The sequence below is a fragment of the Periplaneta americana genome, chromosome 5, assembly GCF_040183065.1.
Source record: "Periplaneta americana isolate PAMFEO1 chromosome 5, P.americana_PAMFEO1_priV1, whole genome shotgun sequence".
NCBI classification, from domain to species: domain Eukaryota; kingdom Metazoa; phylum Arthropoda; class Insecta; order Blattodea; family Blattidae; genus Periplaneta; species Periplaneta americana.
This window is the reverse complement of record NC_091121.1, coordinates 107948783-107966106: the sequence shown is the minus strand read 5'-3', so window position 1 is coordinate 107966106 and position 17324 is coordinate 107948783. Positions and strand designations below refer to the sequence as shown.

Below are 17324 nucleotides of genomic sequence, written 5' to 3'. Positions count from 1 at the left end.
GACAGATAGATAGACAGACATACAAACAAAAATTTCAAAAAAGCGATTTTCGGTTTCAGGGTGGTTAATTATATATGTTAGGACCAATTATTTTTGGAAAATCGAAAATTACCAGAAAAATTTCGGCTACACATTTATTATTAGTATAGATAAGTAGGATACAACGTAGTGAAAGGTAAATTAAATTAATTTATAAAAGAATATTACTTAAGTATTATTTCAAAAACTTATTTTTATATTTAAAAAAGCATTTTTAAGTTATACTGTATGACTGCCAATTTTACATCAATTCTTCCAAGAGCAGAACTCCTCTGTTTGAAACTCAGTATCTACACATGATTTATGACTGCTAGAATTTTCGAAATAATGATCATATTGATTGTTTGCATTGCAATGAATCGATTAAAAACGGGACGGAAAAATATAAACTGCTCCGGGTGGCAGAATGTCTAAATACGGCCCTGCCTCTTGCACCAGATTTAAGAGCACTCTTGTAAACATTTCGCCCTACAATCTCCTAACTTTTCAACAAAAAGGAGCTAAATCTCTCCAAAATTTGTTAAGAAATTCTCAGAAATGTCCTAAAATTTAATAATTAATATCAATAAATAAAAATAAGCAAAACCCACATATGCGGAGGAAAATATCATTTCCTCGTCGTCACCTTCTTCTGCGGAGTCTGATTGTAATGTTGACAGCTGTGATGTTGAGGTGGAAGGTGTGGGAACAGCTGATAGTGAATACACTGCGCTTAATCCTACACTTTCTGGCAAATTGTTAGCGTGGAAATTTTCACCTAAGCGTTTGACCACAATTTTTTTTTTTTTTTTGTGAAATCTAACACTTTTTAAGTCTTATATATTAAAATATAGTAAAACCAGCAAAAACTAGTCTCATTTGCTCCACACGAACTGTCGGCACAAAATTCCAAAACACGTTTGCCTCGGGTCGGTTCGGAGTGGAAAATCTCCGCGTTGCGGGAAGAACCAAGATTACATTAGCTGCAGCTCGCGACTCGTCATGTATGAGTTAAAGTTGCCACCGTCTATGGGTGTTGGAGCAGTAGCATTGAGAGAGAGACCTAACCCGAGAGAATCATTGAATCAGCATCTTTCATCCCTGATCACTGATCACAAATATATGAAATCAGGGCTTCCACGTATGAATCATTAGACTACTCAGTCATGCACCTAGGCCTCTTCTAAAACTAAGAAGTGTATGACTTCAGTTAAATGTTTTAACTTATAAGAAAGAAAAAAGTGGAAGAATATAAAAATCATCAGAAAAGTCGCTAATCGTATTTTACAAAATTTGTCGCCGAGACTGATTCAAAATTTCCTAGATTTAGCGACTTATCGCTAAATATGGCAACACTGTTTAAGAGTGGATCACTGAGAGGAATAAGAAACAATTGAGCCGTTCAGAGCAAAAGTGGTGTAAGTCAAAAATGGGTAATGAGGTTTAAAGTAAACATTCTTTAAAATACAGCGCAAAGTAGCAATTAATATTCAATTTATTTAAACTATTAATAGTCAGTGGATAGCACGAAGGACATATTAATTGCTACTTTGCGCTGAATCCTACAGAATTTTTACTTTAAACCTCATTACCGAATTTTGACTTACACCACTTTTGCTCTGAAAGGCTCAATTATTGTTTATGAGTCCCTTAAGGAATGTATTTTAATAAGTGATTTGGAAATGTGCTCTGTATCACAATGCTTAAGAGGAAAATAATGTATATTTTAAGTTGTGCAAGTGTCCCGATTTGCCAAACTGGTTGGATAAGACGAGATAGTTATATAAATCAATTGAAATTGTTGAAATATGAATGAATAAGTCACAAAAATTGCACACAAAACATGAGTATGAACACAAAAAATTATTTTTATGTCAATTTGTACATTATATTGCTATTAATTATTATAAATGTTATAATTATTCAAATTGAAAAATGTTCATTTACAAAAATCGCATATGAATTCATCACAATCTTCTGGATCTATGCCACACACACCTCATGAGTCCACTCTTGGCATTGGGCACACCGGATTCGCCCCTCTTCCGATTTTGAATTTCAATTGAGGTCGTTGCAATAAATACATGCCCCATCTTTGTCCTCATTTTTCTTCTCCTCAGAGCTGTTCAAGGGGTCATTGGACGTAACATTTTTTTTAATTTGATGAAAGAGTAATGGAACGGAGAAAAATTCTCTCCGGCGCCGGGATTTGAACCCGGGTTTTCAGCTCTACGTGCTGATGCTTTATCCACTAAGCCACTTTGTGATTTAAGACGGCGCCTATACCGTCGGATCCCGGCCAACCAGTCACTCGTTCGAGTGCACCTCAACACATGTATGGACTTCGGTCCTGCTTTCATAGACATCTATGACGTAGTGCAGAGGGCGGCCACTAGAGGGAACCCAAGAGATGGAGCTTAATCTGAGACGATTCTAGCCGGCGTCGGGGTTATATCCGGCGTGGCTTAGTGGATAAAGCATCAGCACGTAAAGCTGAAAACCCGGGTTCAAATCCCGGCGCCGGAGAGAATTTTTCTCCGTTCCATTACTCTTTCATCACATGATGACGCAGAATACCTGCATGGAGATATCATATGTACTTCGGTACATCAAAAAAAAATATATGTATACAGTATATATAATATATATATATATTTTTTTAATTGCTTTTCGACTTGTTTTCCACAGAAAACGTATTGCCACACTTACACCTATTTCCGATTTCTTAGAATTTAATTTCTTCACCATTTTTCTTGCCCTTGCTTCCACAGCTACTGCAAGCTCATTCTTCTAAGGTGAAGAGATCAGTATTGCTGCCTTGCCTCGTCTTCTGTCATTATTTGTTGGTCCTACTTAATACCGAGCTTGGCGAATTTTCATAATAACAACACACTATCCCGTTTTGGTCAACCGCGTGTATCTCGTTTTGTCAGACCACGCACTGAAATTTAAAATATGAAGCACCGATAGTTACGAAGAAAGATATCGAATTTAACTGAACTACAATTGAGAACCAATAACTAGCCTATAGAATTATTTCAAACATTTATCTATTGACTGCTGAAGTTAAATGCCTCGTTATGAACACCTTAAAATGAAGGAAATATTTTAGGAAACACGGCGCTTTCTAAATTCTCATACACACAACACACACGAGGGAATTCTCACCAAGTAATGACTGGCCAGTGAAGAGCTTGCGTATAGGAAGGGAGTACATGCCTCATTTGAGAATGGTAGCATTTTCCTACGAAATAAATGTGGTATCCTGTTTTGACGGACCATCTTGTTTTAACCAACTCTCCCCTACATATGCACTAAATACGATACACCTCTCTCCTGAAACGCAATTCAATTTATAGTACGGTTGATCCAAATCAGTGGTCTGTAGGTTATGTCGCAGCAAGGTTGCTTACGGATCCTTGCATTTAGGCTTGCTTTGTCCCTTTGGGTTCTCTATATATGGAATGATTGTTCAAGTCCGATAGATGGCCTGGGTGTAATTCATTAATTCGACGATTTACAGATGAGCCATCCTGCCTCAGCACTGACAAAACCAGATCCCGTCCTGAAGAGTCCTTCTTACATCAGCAACGCAAACCCGTACTATTGTGCCTCCAAGTGTTCACCCCAGCCTATTTTTAACTATTGCAGGATGATAGATGAAATGAGGGCGAAATGAACTGTGACAGAGGGAAACGGGAGTGCCTTGAGAAAGCTCCTTTGCAACGTATGTTTTGTCCACCACAAATTTCATCACGACCTTGCCGGATATTGAAGTGAGTGTATACGCTATGGTGGAGATACGGGAATGTAGTAATGGAACACCATTAACGGTATTTATATTAATGTGGGAAAATGTATGATTATGTAATGTCTATTGTTATAAATATTATCAAGGATTCTCTTCAAATATTACATCACCATCTCTATTTCAACTTATATTTTCCTTCAACAATTAACTTTTTTTTTCTTTAATGTATCACATCACATTATATTGTACATGTTTATTGTATTCAGGACCCTTGTGGTCACTCAAATTCTTTGAGCTGATGTCTATAATTTAGAAATATATATATTTACTGAGTATGACAGCAATAGCAAAGAGTTTAATTTGCTGTAAAGTACCTACTCAAGCATGTTAAAAGGTTCAGTTCACAGTGTCATCTCATTACACGTCATCACATAATGCCAATGACAAATAGTAGGAAGAAGATTGACAGGTGCTAATAGAACAACTGAAAGACAAGTTGTATAATTTCGAGGGAAAAATTGTTCCGTGGCCGGGCATCGAACCCGGGACCTTTGGTTAAACGTACCAGCGCTCTACTAACTGAGTTACCCGGGAACTCTACCAGACACCGATCCAATTTTTTCCTCTATATCCACAGACCTCAAAGTGGGCTGACAACCGTCAAGCAACCCGTCACACTAACGCTGTGTGACTTTAAATTGTGGTTTTCTGTTAACGAACAGTGACGTGTATTATACAAATAAAACTTTCGGGTATAACTCCCTGTAAAGTTTATTTGAATAATTACGATGTGTCTGGTAGAGTTCCCGGGTACCTCAGTTGGTAGAGCGTTGGTACGTTTAACCAAAGGTCCCCGGTTCGACACCCGGCCCCGGAACAATTTTTCCCTCGAAATTATTCAAATCAACTTTACAAGGAGTTATACCTGAAAGCTTTATTTGCTGAAAGACAAGTTGTTAAGAATTTTTTATTATATTGCAGTTTGCAACAGTACTAGTTTATATTGGTTGCTAGAGTAGAGTGAACTTTTTCCATTGCTAATGATAAAAAATAGTTTCACGACGTTTTGAAGATTGGTTATATCTTCCTCTTACCAGATGACAAAGATAGACCCGACCTTCGAAACGTCGTGAAACTATATTTTATCACTAGCAATGGAAAAAGCCTACTACACTCTATCAACGAATATTAATCCACTCATGCTCTATCCGTCATTCAGATCAGTATTATTTTACGTCATAGAAATTCCACTGTCAATATAATGTATTATAGCCTTATTTTCGAAGAATTAAAATAGATCTATCTGCTGTAAACATGTTTTATATTAATCTACGAGTACATACAATGTTATCAATACTCTCGCGGATAACAGGTGCACGAAACCAGATGAACAAGTCGTCACTGTTTGTAGAGTTCAGTAAAACTGAAGCTTATCAGCCTGTCTCCGCCCACTCATGTCAGAGCTCTAGATGCCTATGGTTTTAAAGTAAAACACGATTACTCTGAAAGATGACATCACACAGCACCGATCCTGCTCATTACTCGAATAAAACTAATGAGAATATCTACAGTGCGCCAATTCTCCTTTACATTCCTGTACTCATATGAGCCGTTCAGAGCAGAAGTGGTGTAAGTCAAAATTGGGTAATGAGGTTTAAAATGAAAATTCTGTAAAATACAGCGCAAAGTAGCAATTAATATGTCCTTCGTGCTATCCATAGTTTAAATAAATTGAATATTAACTGCTACTTTGCGCTGTATTTTACGGAATGTTTACTTTAACCCTCATTACCCATTTTTGACTTACACCACTTCTGCTATCAACAGCTCATATCTAGGCCTAATGTCTGACAAATTTGTCCGTGTCGTAAGGCATCAATCGTAGACACCATTTAATGTACAGGAGCAGACCGGCACCGGCGTTCCGATTCGTGAATTTCAGAAACCTTGCCGTTCCGTCTCGTAAAGAATGGCTATTGACTGTTCCAGATGGTTTTAATTTGGTATTATTTATAATACATGATATTTCAATACATTTTTTCAATGGAGTGTGAATTAAATTCTTAAAAAATAATGACAACGGCACTGTCGGCATTGTCAGTACCGCTTTATTGTATGGCATATCATTCGTATAATCCAGTGGCTCCCAAACTTTTTGAAGGCACGACCCACTTTTGGGCGAGACTACAGTTTGCGATCCTCCCTCCCACCACTACCATACCGTTTCTTGACTCCATTCGAAAAATAAAATCGCAAAAAACTATAATTTTACCCGAGACTGGTGGATACCACTCGAAGTACGATTTTAAATAACAGCTTTATGAGTATTTTCTAGAAGAAACACAAAACAATTACGACAGTCACAGATGGAAAAGCCTAATGACTCCGTTATGTTCAAGTGGAAAAAATTACATGCATGCATACATACATACATACATACATACATACATACATACATACATACATACATGTGGAGCAGCGGTTAATGCGTCTGGCCGCGACCAGGAGGCCCGGGTTCGATTCCCGGTCGGGGCAAGTTACTTGGTTGAGGTTTTTTTCCGGGGTTTTCCCTCAACCCAATATGAGCAAATGCTGGGTAATTTTCGGTTCTGGACCCCGGACTCATTTCACCGGCATTATTATCTTCATCTCATTCAGACGCTAAATAACCTAAGATGTTGATAAAGCATTGTAAAATAACCCACTAAAATTTAAAAAATACATACATACATACATACATACATACATACATACATACATACATACATACATACATACATACATACGCCTAAGTGTTCTGCCCATGGGCAGGTCTTTCACTGCAAACCCAGCTTTCTCCAATCTTTCCTATTTTCTGCCTTCCTCTTAGTCTCCGCATATGATCCATATATCTTAATGTCGTCTATCATCTGATATATTCTTCTGCCCCGAACTCTTCTCCCTTTCACCATTCTTCCCAGTGCATCCTTTAGTAGGCAGTTTATTTCTGAGCCAGTGATCCTGATCAGGATACGGGATAGGAGTCTCTCTCTAGGCTTTATTCTCAGAATTACTTTTCATGTAAACATAAGCTGTAAGGCATACATGGGCACAATTTTCGGTTACGTGAGGCACTCGATTTGAAATAGTTTGTTTACTAGGAGAGGAGACTGCAGAGTAGGATGGGAAATATAAACTGCTGTGACATGCGTCACCTTATCGTAATGGCTAAGGCGGTCAGTGGCGAATTATTAGGAAAGCGCTTGGTTAACGTGAGAGACTCGAAAACTTGTATTTAATTTGCCAAATTAATTCGGCAGCTTTAATCATAAACCTCTTTACTATTTCTCCATCATTGAATTGATTGAAATCACAGGCGAGAAATTGCGTAACTAGCCAATAATATTCCATCACGTTGTCTACGTTTATTTTCTTGAATATTCTGGCGTTTATCAATATTACTTAATAGATTTGCACGTTCTCGACATAAAATAATTTCAGAAAATCATATTTCGTTTTCTACGCACATTTGATCATTTTTTTATAAATTTATTTTGGAAATAATACGTACAAACAACATTTAATTCCTCGTACCTTTTAATGCAGCGTGTTTAAGATATAATGTCGTATTTAGTATACTATGCAAATGTTAAAATCATAAATTTTCTTCGGAATAGTACGAAAAATAGCATTTAATTTGTCTTACCTTCTAATTCAGCATGTTTTTTTTTTATGACATAAGGAGTAATGTTGTATATTAAATTTATTAATGCCTAATAGGATTTTCGAGCGTAACATACATCGTATGCTTTCGGTGCTGGACCCCGGACTCATTTCACCGGCATTATCATCTTCATTTCATTCAGACGCTAAATGACCTAGATGTTGATACAGCGTCGTAAAATAACCCAATAAAATAAAAAAATAAATAAATACATCGTATGTTCTCCCCTTCTAAACAGCAAAAAAAAACTCTTCCTCTCATTTCTTATGAAATAATCGTTTTCTAACGCGTACACACTGCTTTGATAATGCCATTATGCCACCACTGATATTGCTTATGAAACTGATATAGAACCTGCCCACGCCTAGGAGCTGCGGGAGGGAGGAACGGGGACTGTGAAGATATCACTCAGAGCGATAAGCTCTGTGAAGGTCAGTGAGGCATTATTTCTCAAGTGAGGCACGATGCCCATCTATGCTGTAAAGCTTGTAGAACAGAAAAGTATAATAAAGTGAAATAAATAAATAAGTAAATCTTTTTCTTTTCTTGGTAATGGAGTAACAATCAAAATTTAACTTCTCAAAGAAAATAAACAAGAGTTCAGCTTTATTAATTCATGTTTTGCACTACGAATTTATGTAAACTACTTACTTTTTTTTAGTATTATTAAACTATTGGTTCTTGGCTGGATCCACTGTTACATTTTTATTAAGCAATTGCATGATTTCTAAGGATCAAACTATAGGCTATAATAATAAACATACAAAACACATAATTATTCGTAATATTAACATTTTATTTATATTATGCTGAGAATATGAATATCTCATTTATCTGTACAATCCATTGCATTTACGATGCTGTAGCATTTGTATAGGAGGATAAGGAAGACCTGTATCAAATTCTTCTTTAACAAAGTTGTATGCTTTAGGGAAAAGAAAATTAATTGTTACGTTAAATGCTTTAAGATTTTCAACACACTGTTTCTTTTGCTTCTCATCATTAACCTTTGATATATCTCTTGAGAAGAGGTACAAAAGTCTTTGAAATGGAATGTAACATATGAGCCGTTCAGAGCAGAAGTAGTGTAAGTCAAAATTGAGTGATGAGGTTTAAAGTAAAAATTCTGTAAAATACTTTGCGCTGTATTTTACAGAATGTTTACTTTAACCCTCATTACCCATTTTTGACTCACACCACTTCTGCTCTCAGTGACTCATATCACAAAACTCGTATTCAAACAAGATTTTCCGTTTTAGAGCTTCCAACACATCTTTCAAATCACACAATCGTTTCACCACTTGCTGTTTACACTGTGGCAATCTTCTTTTTGCATACAAAACAATTCCTTATTCTTCTTCTTCGGCAAAACCTGAATTTCATTTCAGTGTCGGCTTCCAATAACATAATGAAGGTCCCAGCTTCATCTACAAGTGTAACAGTAGTGAGAGCGAGAGAGAGAAGCATTTCAGCATACTTAAGTTTTACTTTTCTTCTTTCCTGAAAATAATAATTTATATAAATAACATAATGGGCATACTTTATGCACAGTAGAGAACAGAAATACCATTATTATTGTTAACTATTAGCGTAATGCTCATCTAACTAACCTTTGGTTCTTCAGGCTGCAAATAAAAGCAGCACAGCCCTCTTTCTGATACAGACATATGATAAGATCGTGAGATCCATATCCTCCTCTCTGAAGTGACTGGAACAAACTGTGTTGCAACGACAACAAGAGGTGTCCGAACAGCTTTAACCTCAGGATCATTTGGAAAGCTGTAATACAAATTAAATTTAAATGCTAATACACTACAGACGATAACAGCATCCGATACTTACGTTCCTGTATATAGTAATGTCATAGTCTCTCATACATACACGTGATAGATTATTCCAGGTAACTTCTTGGATTCCTTATTTCCTCTGCCATACATCACTCTGACAGGCATATTTAAATTTATCAAAATATTACTCTAAAAACTGGAAACAAAACTGCTACACCATTCAAATGCAATTATAGATTGAATCAAGATGGCTAACGCGTGACACTCGCAACTATATTTCTATTTTGTACTCTTTGGTTCGCATTACACATTTCTGGGCGCTGTGTGTGTGTGGACAATGCTCTCTCGCCTCGCTTACGCATTTCTCGGCGCACATTTCACATTACACATCTCTCGGTGTAGTGTGTAACCGGCCTTAAGCGATTGAAGAACTTTCTGCCCTTTTTCCTGAAAAAGATTTTAGTGCAAACACTCGTGATGTTCCACTTCTATTACTGTGATATCCTGTTTATTGACCTAAGCGTTATTTCGCCGAAGAGACTGTAACGTGTTCGTAATATGTGCGTCCGCTTCGTCTGCAATATTCGCCGGACTGATCACGTAACACCATCCTTCGAAATGTTGTCCTGGCTTCGTCTAGAAGATCGTAGGAAAATCCACTGTCTTTCTCTCCTCTTTCATATATTGCATTTCTCCATTCCTGTCTATCTCGCGTCTCGTTTACAAAATTCATCCATCCACCATAATCTAGACACACGATCACAACACTCCTCAATATTATCCATTCCCTCCCACCGAACATCCTCATACTTATCTTCTTTCACTGTGGTTGTCCCTTGACTTTGGAATTCCCTGCCGAGTAATGTCAGAGACTGTCAGACATCAAAACAATTTAGAATAGACTAAGGAAATATTTTTTCAAACAGTTCTCGTTAACAATAATAATTGTTTCAAGTTTCTCAATGTTTACATATATATATATATATATATATATATATATATATATATATCTCACAGGATAAATATTTAAATTATCTCATTATTATTATTATTATTATTATTATTATTATTATTATATATAAAGGAAAAACTCATTGAAACATATACAACTATTAATGTAAAGTTAAACCTAGACCTTTTTTTGCGCAAAACATTGCGCAGTTTTGCATCAAAAAAATTCCTCGAGTTTGCAAAAGAATCTACTAAATTTTTTGTAACATTTGCAACCTCGTATTCATGCAACATAAGTTTCTTGACTACGATTGCCATCAAAACAAAAGCGAGAAATCTCTAAATTGAAAATGATATCGCTGTGTCTATATTGAATACGTAGTCCAGATTTCAGAGGCTACTTTCTGAAAGAACAGGCACACTTTTCACAATAATTACTTTCTACTTTGTAACTGCTGCAATATTTTTTTTATTTTATGTTCAACATTATGTTTCTAAATACCGTACAAAGTAAGATATGCATGTTAATAAGGCGTTTTTGTATTATTTTATAAATCGGCTTGCGACCTCCTCAGCTCTTTACACGACCGCCCCCCCTCCAGGGAACCACTGGTATAAACTCTTGCTAATTTATAGTAGACTACTCTTGAGGCATGGCTTTGATATGTTTGATTATGCATTGAGTATCGTTGAGGTTCAGATTAATAGCGCGGCGTTCAAGAAATTAAAAGGACCGGGACTCAGCAATATGTATTATTCCATATCGAGTTAATCACCTCTGATTGAGGTTCTGACTGATATGTACAAGATGGACCAGTCAAACGGAAAGATTTGATAGAAATATACTGTTGATATGAGAGGGTGAGAATGGATATAATACTGTCTCTTCTCTACCTACTTACTTTACAATTTATGACTCCTTAGACGGTGACGTCACTATCTCCGCGTTTCCTAGTAACCAAGTTGTTTGTCTCTACCATGTTTTGTTAAATGGTGCTCATCGTTACTGCACTTTTTTTACACCACAACTTGCTCATTTTCTAGTGAATGAAAACACACTGTTTTAACAGGACGGAGCAACAAGCTACACCGCAAGAATTTCCATGGATACTGTGACTGCTTTGTTCCCGGGCCGCGTCATTTCTCGGAAAGGGGATATCGCTTGGCCGCCTAGGTCACCTGATTTAACGGTATGTGATTTCTTCCTATGGGGACACCTTAAAACGAAGGTGTTTGGGGGCAATCCACCCAGAACAATTCCAGTCCTAAAACAATGTACAGAGAAGAGGTCGCTGCCATACCTGTCAGTATGCAGAGAGGGGTTATGCAACAGTTCGTGGCCAGACTCGAAGAATGTGTGCGTTTCAATGGAGGTTACTTGGCTGACGTAATTTTTAAGAAATATTTTTTTTTCTTGTTGCATACCTAATGGTTATTCATGTACTTGTCATTTCTACTCGTTAAATTGATATAATAGTAACTTTTATTCTTTTCCTGCGCCTTGAAATCTTTCCGTTTGACTGGCCCACCTTGTACTACATTTATTATCAGGCAGTACATTTCTCTCGACGGTACTATGTGGCAGAGGAAGAACAATTATTGTTTGTACGGTTATACTCTGAAGTCTGATTAGTGTAATATATAACCAGCCGGCGATGTATGCAAAGGAGGGGGAAGGAACTGGCCACCCTACCCCATTATCTCCTGGCCTAGTTGCCTCATAAATGATGTCTTGTTGGTATCACTTGTGAGGTTAGACCTGTCTTCGAACAGTTGATTAAACAAACAAACAAACTAATGATCAGATATCATAGGTCAGTGCTGGACAGCGAGTCGAATTTCTTATTGTTTAAACTGCAACCTGAGTATTCATTTCAATGACTTTGCGAAACAAAGATTCCAGTCACAAGTTTAGGGCCGCAAATTATTTCTTTCGCTAGTAATAAAATATACGCGTCGAAGTAAATTATTAAAGATGTGTGCGTTTTATTCGATACCGGTAGGCCTATATATTTTTTCGCCTGAATGAAATGACTATCGTTCGTTGTTTCCTTCTGTTATAAATTAAAGGGATGAAAATTCCCGAAGACATGTGTCCGAATTTGTTATACTGTAATATATTAATTGATGTATATATAAACATTTAATGGTAATACTCGGGGTCAACTTAATAGTCATTAATTCTGTCGTGATTATCATCAACAGCATTGTATCCACGAAAATAACAAAACATTCCAGTTCGTGAAAACGTTGATTTCGAGTCCTGAGTATTTATATTCACTTACTGATGAGAAATATAAATATGACTTGAAATAAATATAGCCAGCAGTAAAGATACTGGAAACCAAATGGTAGAAGAGAATGTTTAAGTTAGAAGAACTAACTTTTCGGTTTAATAAAAAAATTTAAATCGTTCAACAAATAAATAACTTAATTTAGAAAAGAAAAAGAAGAGGATATGTAAATATTCTGTAAAAGTACCCGGAGCAAATTGCAACTCATGCTTAAGGCTCTAGAACTAAAAGAAATAATAAAATACGTTTAAAACTTAACTTACTGTACAGACGTTTGTTTGTTATTTTTGGAGTTGAGTACGATAGTATATTCTGGTTCTTTCGGTTCCTCACGCTTATTCTCCCATGACGTCCAAAATCGAGTGCTTTTTCCTTTCTTTCTTTTCTTTTTTTTAATGAATTATATTTGAAGGCATACGCAAATTCATCCAATCTGATCTCAAAAAAGACGAAAATTAAAATGTATAAAACAGTTATATTACCGGTTGTTCTCTATGGTTGTGAACCTTGGACTCTTACTTGAAAAACGGAGGTTAAGGGTGTTTGAGAATAATGTGCTTAAGAAAATATTTGGTTATCATTGTTATATAGGCGTTTTTGTAATATCTTTACAATAAAAATAATGTCAAATTCTGAATACTGGCTAGGACAGAAAAATAAATACTAGATCTATTTGAACCAAGATAATGCCTTTGAAATTTGCAAATACCGATTTCCACAACAAAAAGTAAAAGACTTTAGCAGAAATTGCTAGTGCAATGGAAATTTCAGAAGACGATGTTAAAAATAATTCACTGACCTCGGGAAAATATAACAAAGAAGGGTTTAAAAATAATAACTTTCCTAATACTCGCAAAAAGTTCGCTTATCATAACATTAGGGCCTATTCATGTCCTTCATCACAGTTCTCGGAGACTGTAACTTCAAATTGTTCTGTATTTCTATATTTTCTTTGTCTCGGCGTCGTCTGCTTTTTGTAGTTTAATTTTTTGTTCTCAATTTTAAAATTAAAAGAGATAACTTAAGTAAGCTATCGAAAAAACCTGTGAAATGATAGCGAAGAACTAAATGAACAACTTTATTGTACTATTGTAGCTTAATTCCAGAATATGTTTAACGTAACAATGTATATGTTAGCGCACAAACTTCAAAATTACAGCTTCCATAACTGCACAAATTGGACTCTGCCAACAATGCGCAAATGTTATTGAAGTGCATTGTTGATATACGTAACTATATATACAGATTGTTTTAAAAGTATGGGTACCAAGTACAGGGGTGACTAAAGGGCAACGAAAAGGACAAAAAGTTATAATAAACATAGGTCCGGAAATCAACTGTTTCCGAGATATAATGACCAATTTGAACATGCCTCGTACATTTGCAACCTCATTTATTATCTAGCATACTTAATGATTGTGCGTATCTACATTTTTCCAACGTGAGCTACACGATCTTCTGCGTGATATGTCTCGTTGTGAAGGACAGCTGTGGTACATGCATGATGGAGCACCGGTTCACTTTCATTTGAATGTTCGAGAGTTCTTAAGCACAAGCTTCTACAACAGGTGAATCGGTCATTGCTTACCAACACCATGGTCCGCCAGATCCCCCGACTTCAACCCTTTAGATTTTTTGTTTGAAGATATTTGAAGTGTATTGTGTCTTTCAGTGCTGTTGATAATGTTAAAGAACTACGGGAACGCATTATCAATGGTTTTCAAGGCATTAAAAACATGCCAGAGGTAGTCAAGCGTGTACCATTGTCGATGAGAAACCATGCTGATGTCTACCTTATCATGAATGGAGGTCACATTGAGCACATGTTATAACGCTTCCTTTCTGAAGTGCATATCGGATGTTATGTTTCCCCAGTGCACCTGTACTGACGAGACAAAATAAAACCCCATAGATTTTGGAAGTGGCTGGTTTTCGGACTTATGCTAATTAGGACTTTTTTTTTTCTTGTTTCACTGTCTTCTACTCACTCCTGCAGTTTATATCTATAATTAAAAAAAAAACACTCTGTATATAAACACACGGTATATATGTATATTGCCTCTGACTGAGATTCTGGCTGATATGTATTATCAGGCAGTACATCATACGTGACGATATGTCAGAGCAAGAACAATTGTTTATATACATTTGAAGTCTGATTAGTGTAATATGTAGTTAATCGGCGATGTATGCAATGGAGGGGGGAAAGGAACTAGCCACCCTATCCCATTATCTCCTGGCCTAGTTACCTCATAAGTGGTGCCTTGTTGGTATCACTTGTGAGGTTCAGACCTGTCTTAGGACAGTTGATTAAACAGCAACATCATTTCTCAAACTATGTCTGGGCCGACACAATACCCACTTCCTTGGGGGGTGGGGGTATACATTTTAATATCTTCTTCGGCTATCTTCGGCAGTAATATTAAGTTATTTAAATGTCTCTTAGTACAGTTACATTGTCTATCGTTTCAAGACAGTTTTCTTTGTAAAAATGGGTAATTATAAATAATAATTATATTTTTACAAAGTGTTTTCTGTCCTATTTAGCCTTTTAGTTTTTAGGTTTATATGCGTCATTTGGCCCTTTTTTTATAAGAGTAATATATTATTTTACTGCGGGATGCATGGAACGTACAATTATGTTAAAATATTAAGAGATAGCCTATGTGGCAAGGAACGAAATAGGTTAAATGTTAGGAATCTTAGCTCTTATCATTATGCATGAGTAAGACAAGTTGGAACCTTCTCGACAGTTACCAATCTTCACACAAATTATCTCACACAGCAATTTCATTACGTCATCATTTTATTAGCGACTCATTCTTACTCTGAACGTAGTAGGTAAGCATTCAAGGTAAAGTGTAATCTCTTTATAAGCAGATGCTGGAGAAGAGACTGCCAAGAAAGATCAAGCTAAGACGACACGTATTCGCAATTAATATTTAGCGGTTTTTTAATTGTGAAATCAAGACAATTAAATGCGTTAATTTCATTTTTTTTGTTTCTTGCTTATTTCTTTCATTTATATTTCTTGTTTCCTTAATTTCTTCGACACAACGCGGGACTCGGCTGAAGGGGGGTTAGTTTGACGCCGGATCTCAGTATACGACAACACAAAACACCACACTGACAAGTCAATATTACTCATGATCGCAGCATGTCGCAATATAGAAGTGTTCACAGCGGCCCGTGCAAATGAATAATACGTATATGGAATTTCAATTAGAAGTAAGCCTTGCTCTTGCTGTAAATGGTTATAAATTTGGAAAGAAAAAACATCTTATATAACATAAGCGCGATTCTGAAACTTGAAGGGATGGAGATTATCCTAGAACGTTTATTCTTCTAACTCCTGTATTTACAAATTAGTTGTCACTTCTGTACGATATACGTTAATAATCAAGCCGCTGTGAATGCCTGTAATGAGAAGAACCTCCAGAGAAACCAGTGTTTATTAAAATCAATTTTAACGAATTACCAGCCGCAATCACATATCTGAAGGAAAAGAGCTGCCATTGTCTTTCCTGGATACCTACATGAAACATATTTTGTTGCCGAAGACATAGGCTACTATCAGAAGAAATTCGAAAGTGCCAGTAACAAAATTGAAGCCAGGAATCAAGGACTATGTTTCTTCGAGATATCACCGAAGTGTTACAGGGAGAGCGATAAACTATGAAGTTCTCATTCTGTAAGCTACATAGCCTCCTTGCGCTACTGTCCTGTGACGTCATTGGATGTAGAGAGATCTTTTTTTTTTTTTCATTCAAAAACATTTTTATTGACAGAAGGAACTCCTTCAGCTCAGAAAATTTCGAAAACTATTTGTTTCCTGCAAGAATAAAATAAGACAATATTATTTAGCTACTTGTTACTCTATTGCTTTTTTACATCATAAGTTAATATTTTTATGCATAGGCCTATTTCTGTATTTTAAGAGAAAATACACTTTTTTATGGCATACATGGATGCCTATATTGATGATTTTTAATGCATATAAATTCTCCCTCTACTCACAAAAAAAAAAAAAAATAGGAGTCACACTATGGCATGCAGTGCACACGTAACACTATGAAGTATGAAGCATGAAGCATACACCACTGAGACCTCATTAGCTAACCATTAACATTAGTGGATTTTCTTACTTATAAGGCCACTAAGGATTGAAGAACCAATAAATATTTTTTTACAATACAATAGATACTTGCATACTTTAATCAAATTGCAAACAATTTATTAAATATTTGAAAAAATAACTAAATACGGTATCTGAAAGTCTAGGCCCCTTACCTCTTTCAAAAGATTAGAGAACAGTTTCCTAGCCTTTTGCACGAGTAATTCTCCTCTCTCTCTTTTTTTCAAGAACAATTTCAACTTCTCCTGGAAAAAAAAAAGGGAATCTTTTACTTTCTTTGTTTGAAATAAGCGCTTCTACAGGCCTCGTGATTGTGTAAACACTGTAAACAAATGAGCACATCTGTGCGAAGAACTGCTGTCATCAACGAGTTCTCGTTGGTTGTCATTCTTACTAACCTAAAATCTTAATTGAAATATTACATCTATTAAAAGTTCAATTATACTAATCAAGAAATAAAAATTGTTTATTCGATTAAATTACCTCTTCCAAAGATAACATTTCAAGCCAATATCCAACACGTGTGTTTGGGCTGTATCTCCCGACATTCATTATAAATTCTATTTGAAATACTGACACGTTACCCAAGATATACACCTTTCCTATACACCTTTCAATTTGTCTTAAGTAAACGTGATCTTTCGGATTGATTGAAATACGAAATTAATGGATAGGTTCGAAAGTT

General features: G+C 36.0%; 1 protein-coding gene across 3 annotated transcripts in view; it reads right to left on the bottom strand.

Annotated features, from left to right (window-relative positions):
• LOC138700077 (cilia- and flagella-associated protein 161-like) overlaps positions 1–17203 on the bottom strand; it is a 169816-nt gene extending 152613 nt beyond the window's left edge. For all 3 annotated transcript variants that reach the window (XR_011332173.1, XR_011332175.1, XM_069826392.1), the window contains exons 1-2: positions 17123–17203; positions 16795–16884 (exon numbers count right to left, since the gene is read on the bottom strand). Coding sequence is in view for 1 of the 3 variants with exons in the window: in XM_069826392.1 (XP_069682493.1) it covers positions 16795–16884; positions 17123–17191 (159 nt within the window). In the remaining 2 variants the exon portion in view is untranslated. The remainder of the gene's footprint in view (positions 1–16794; positions 16885–17122) is intronic.
• Between the last annotated feature and the right edge of the window lie 121 nt (positions 17204–17324).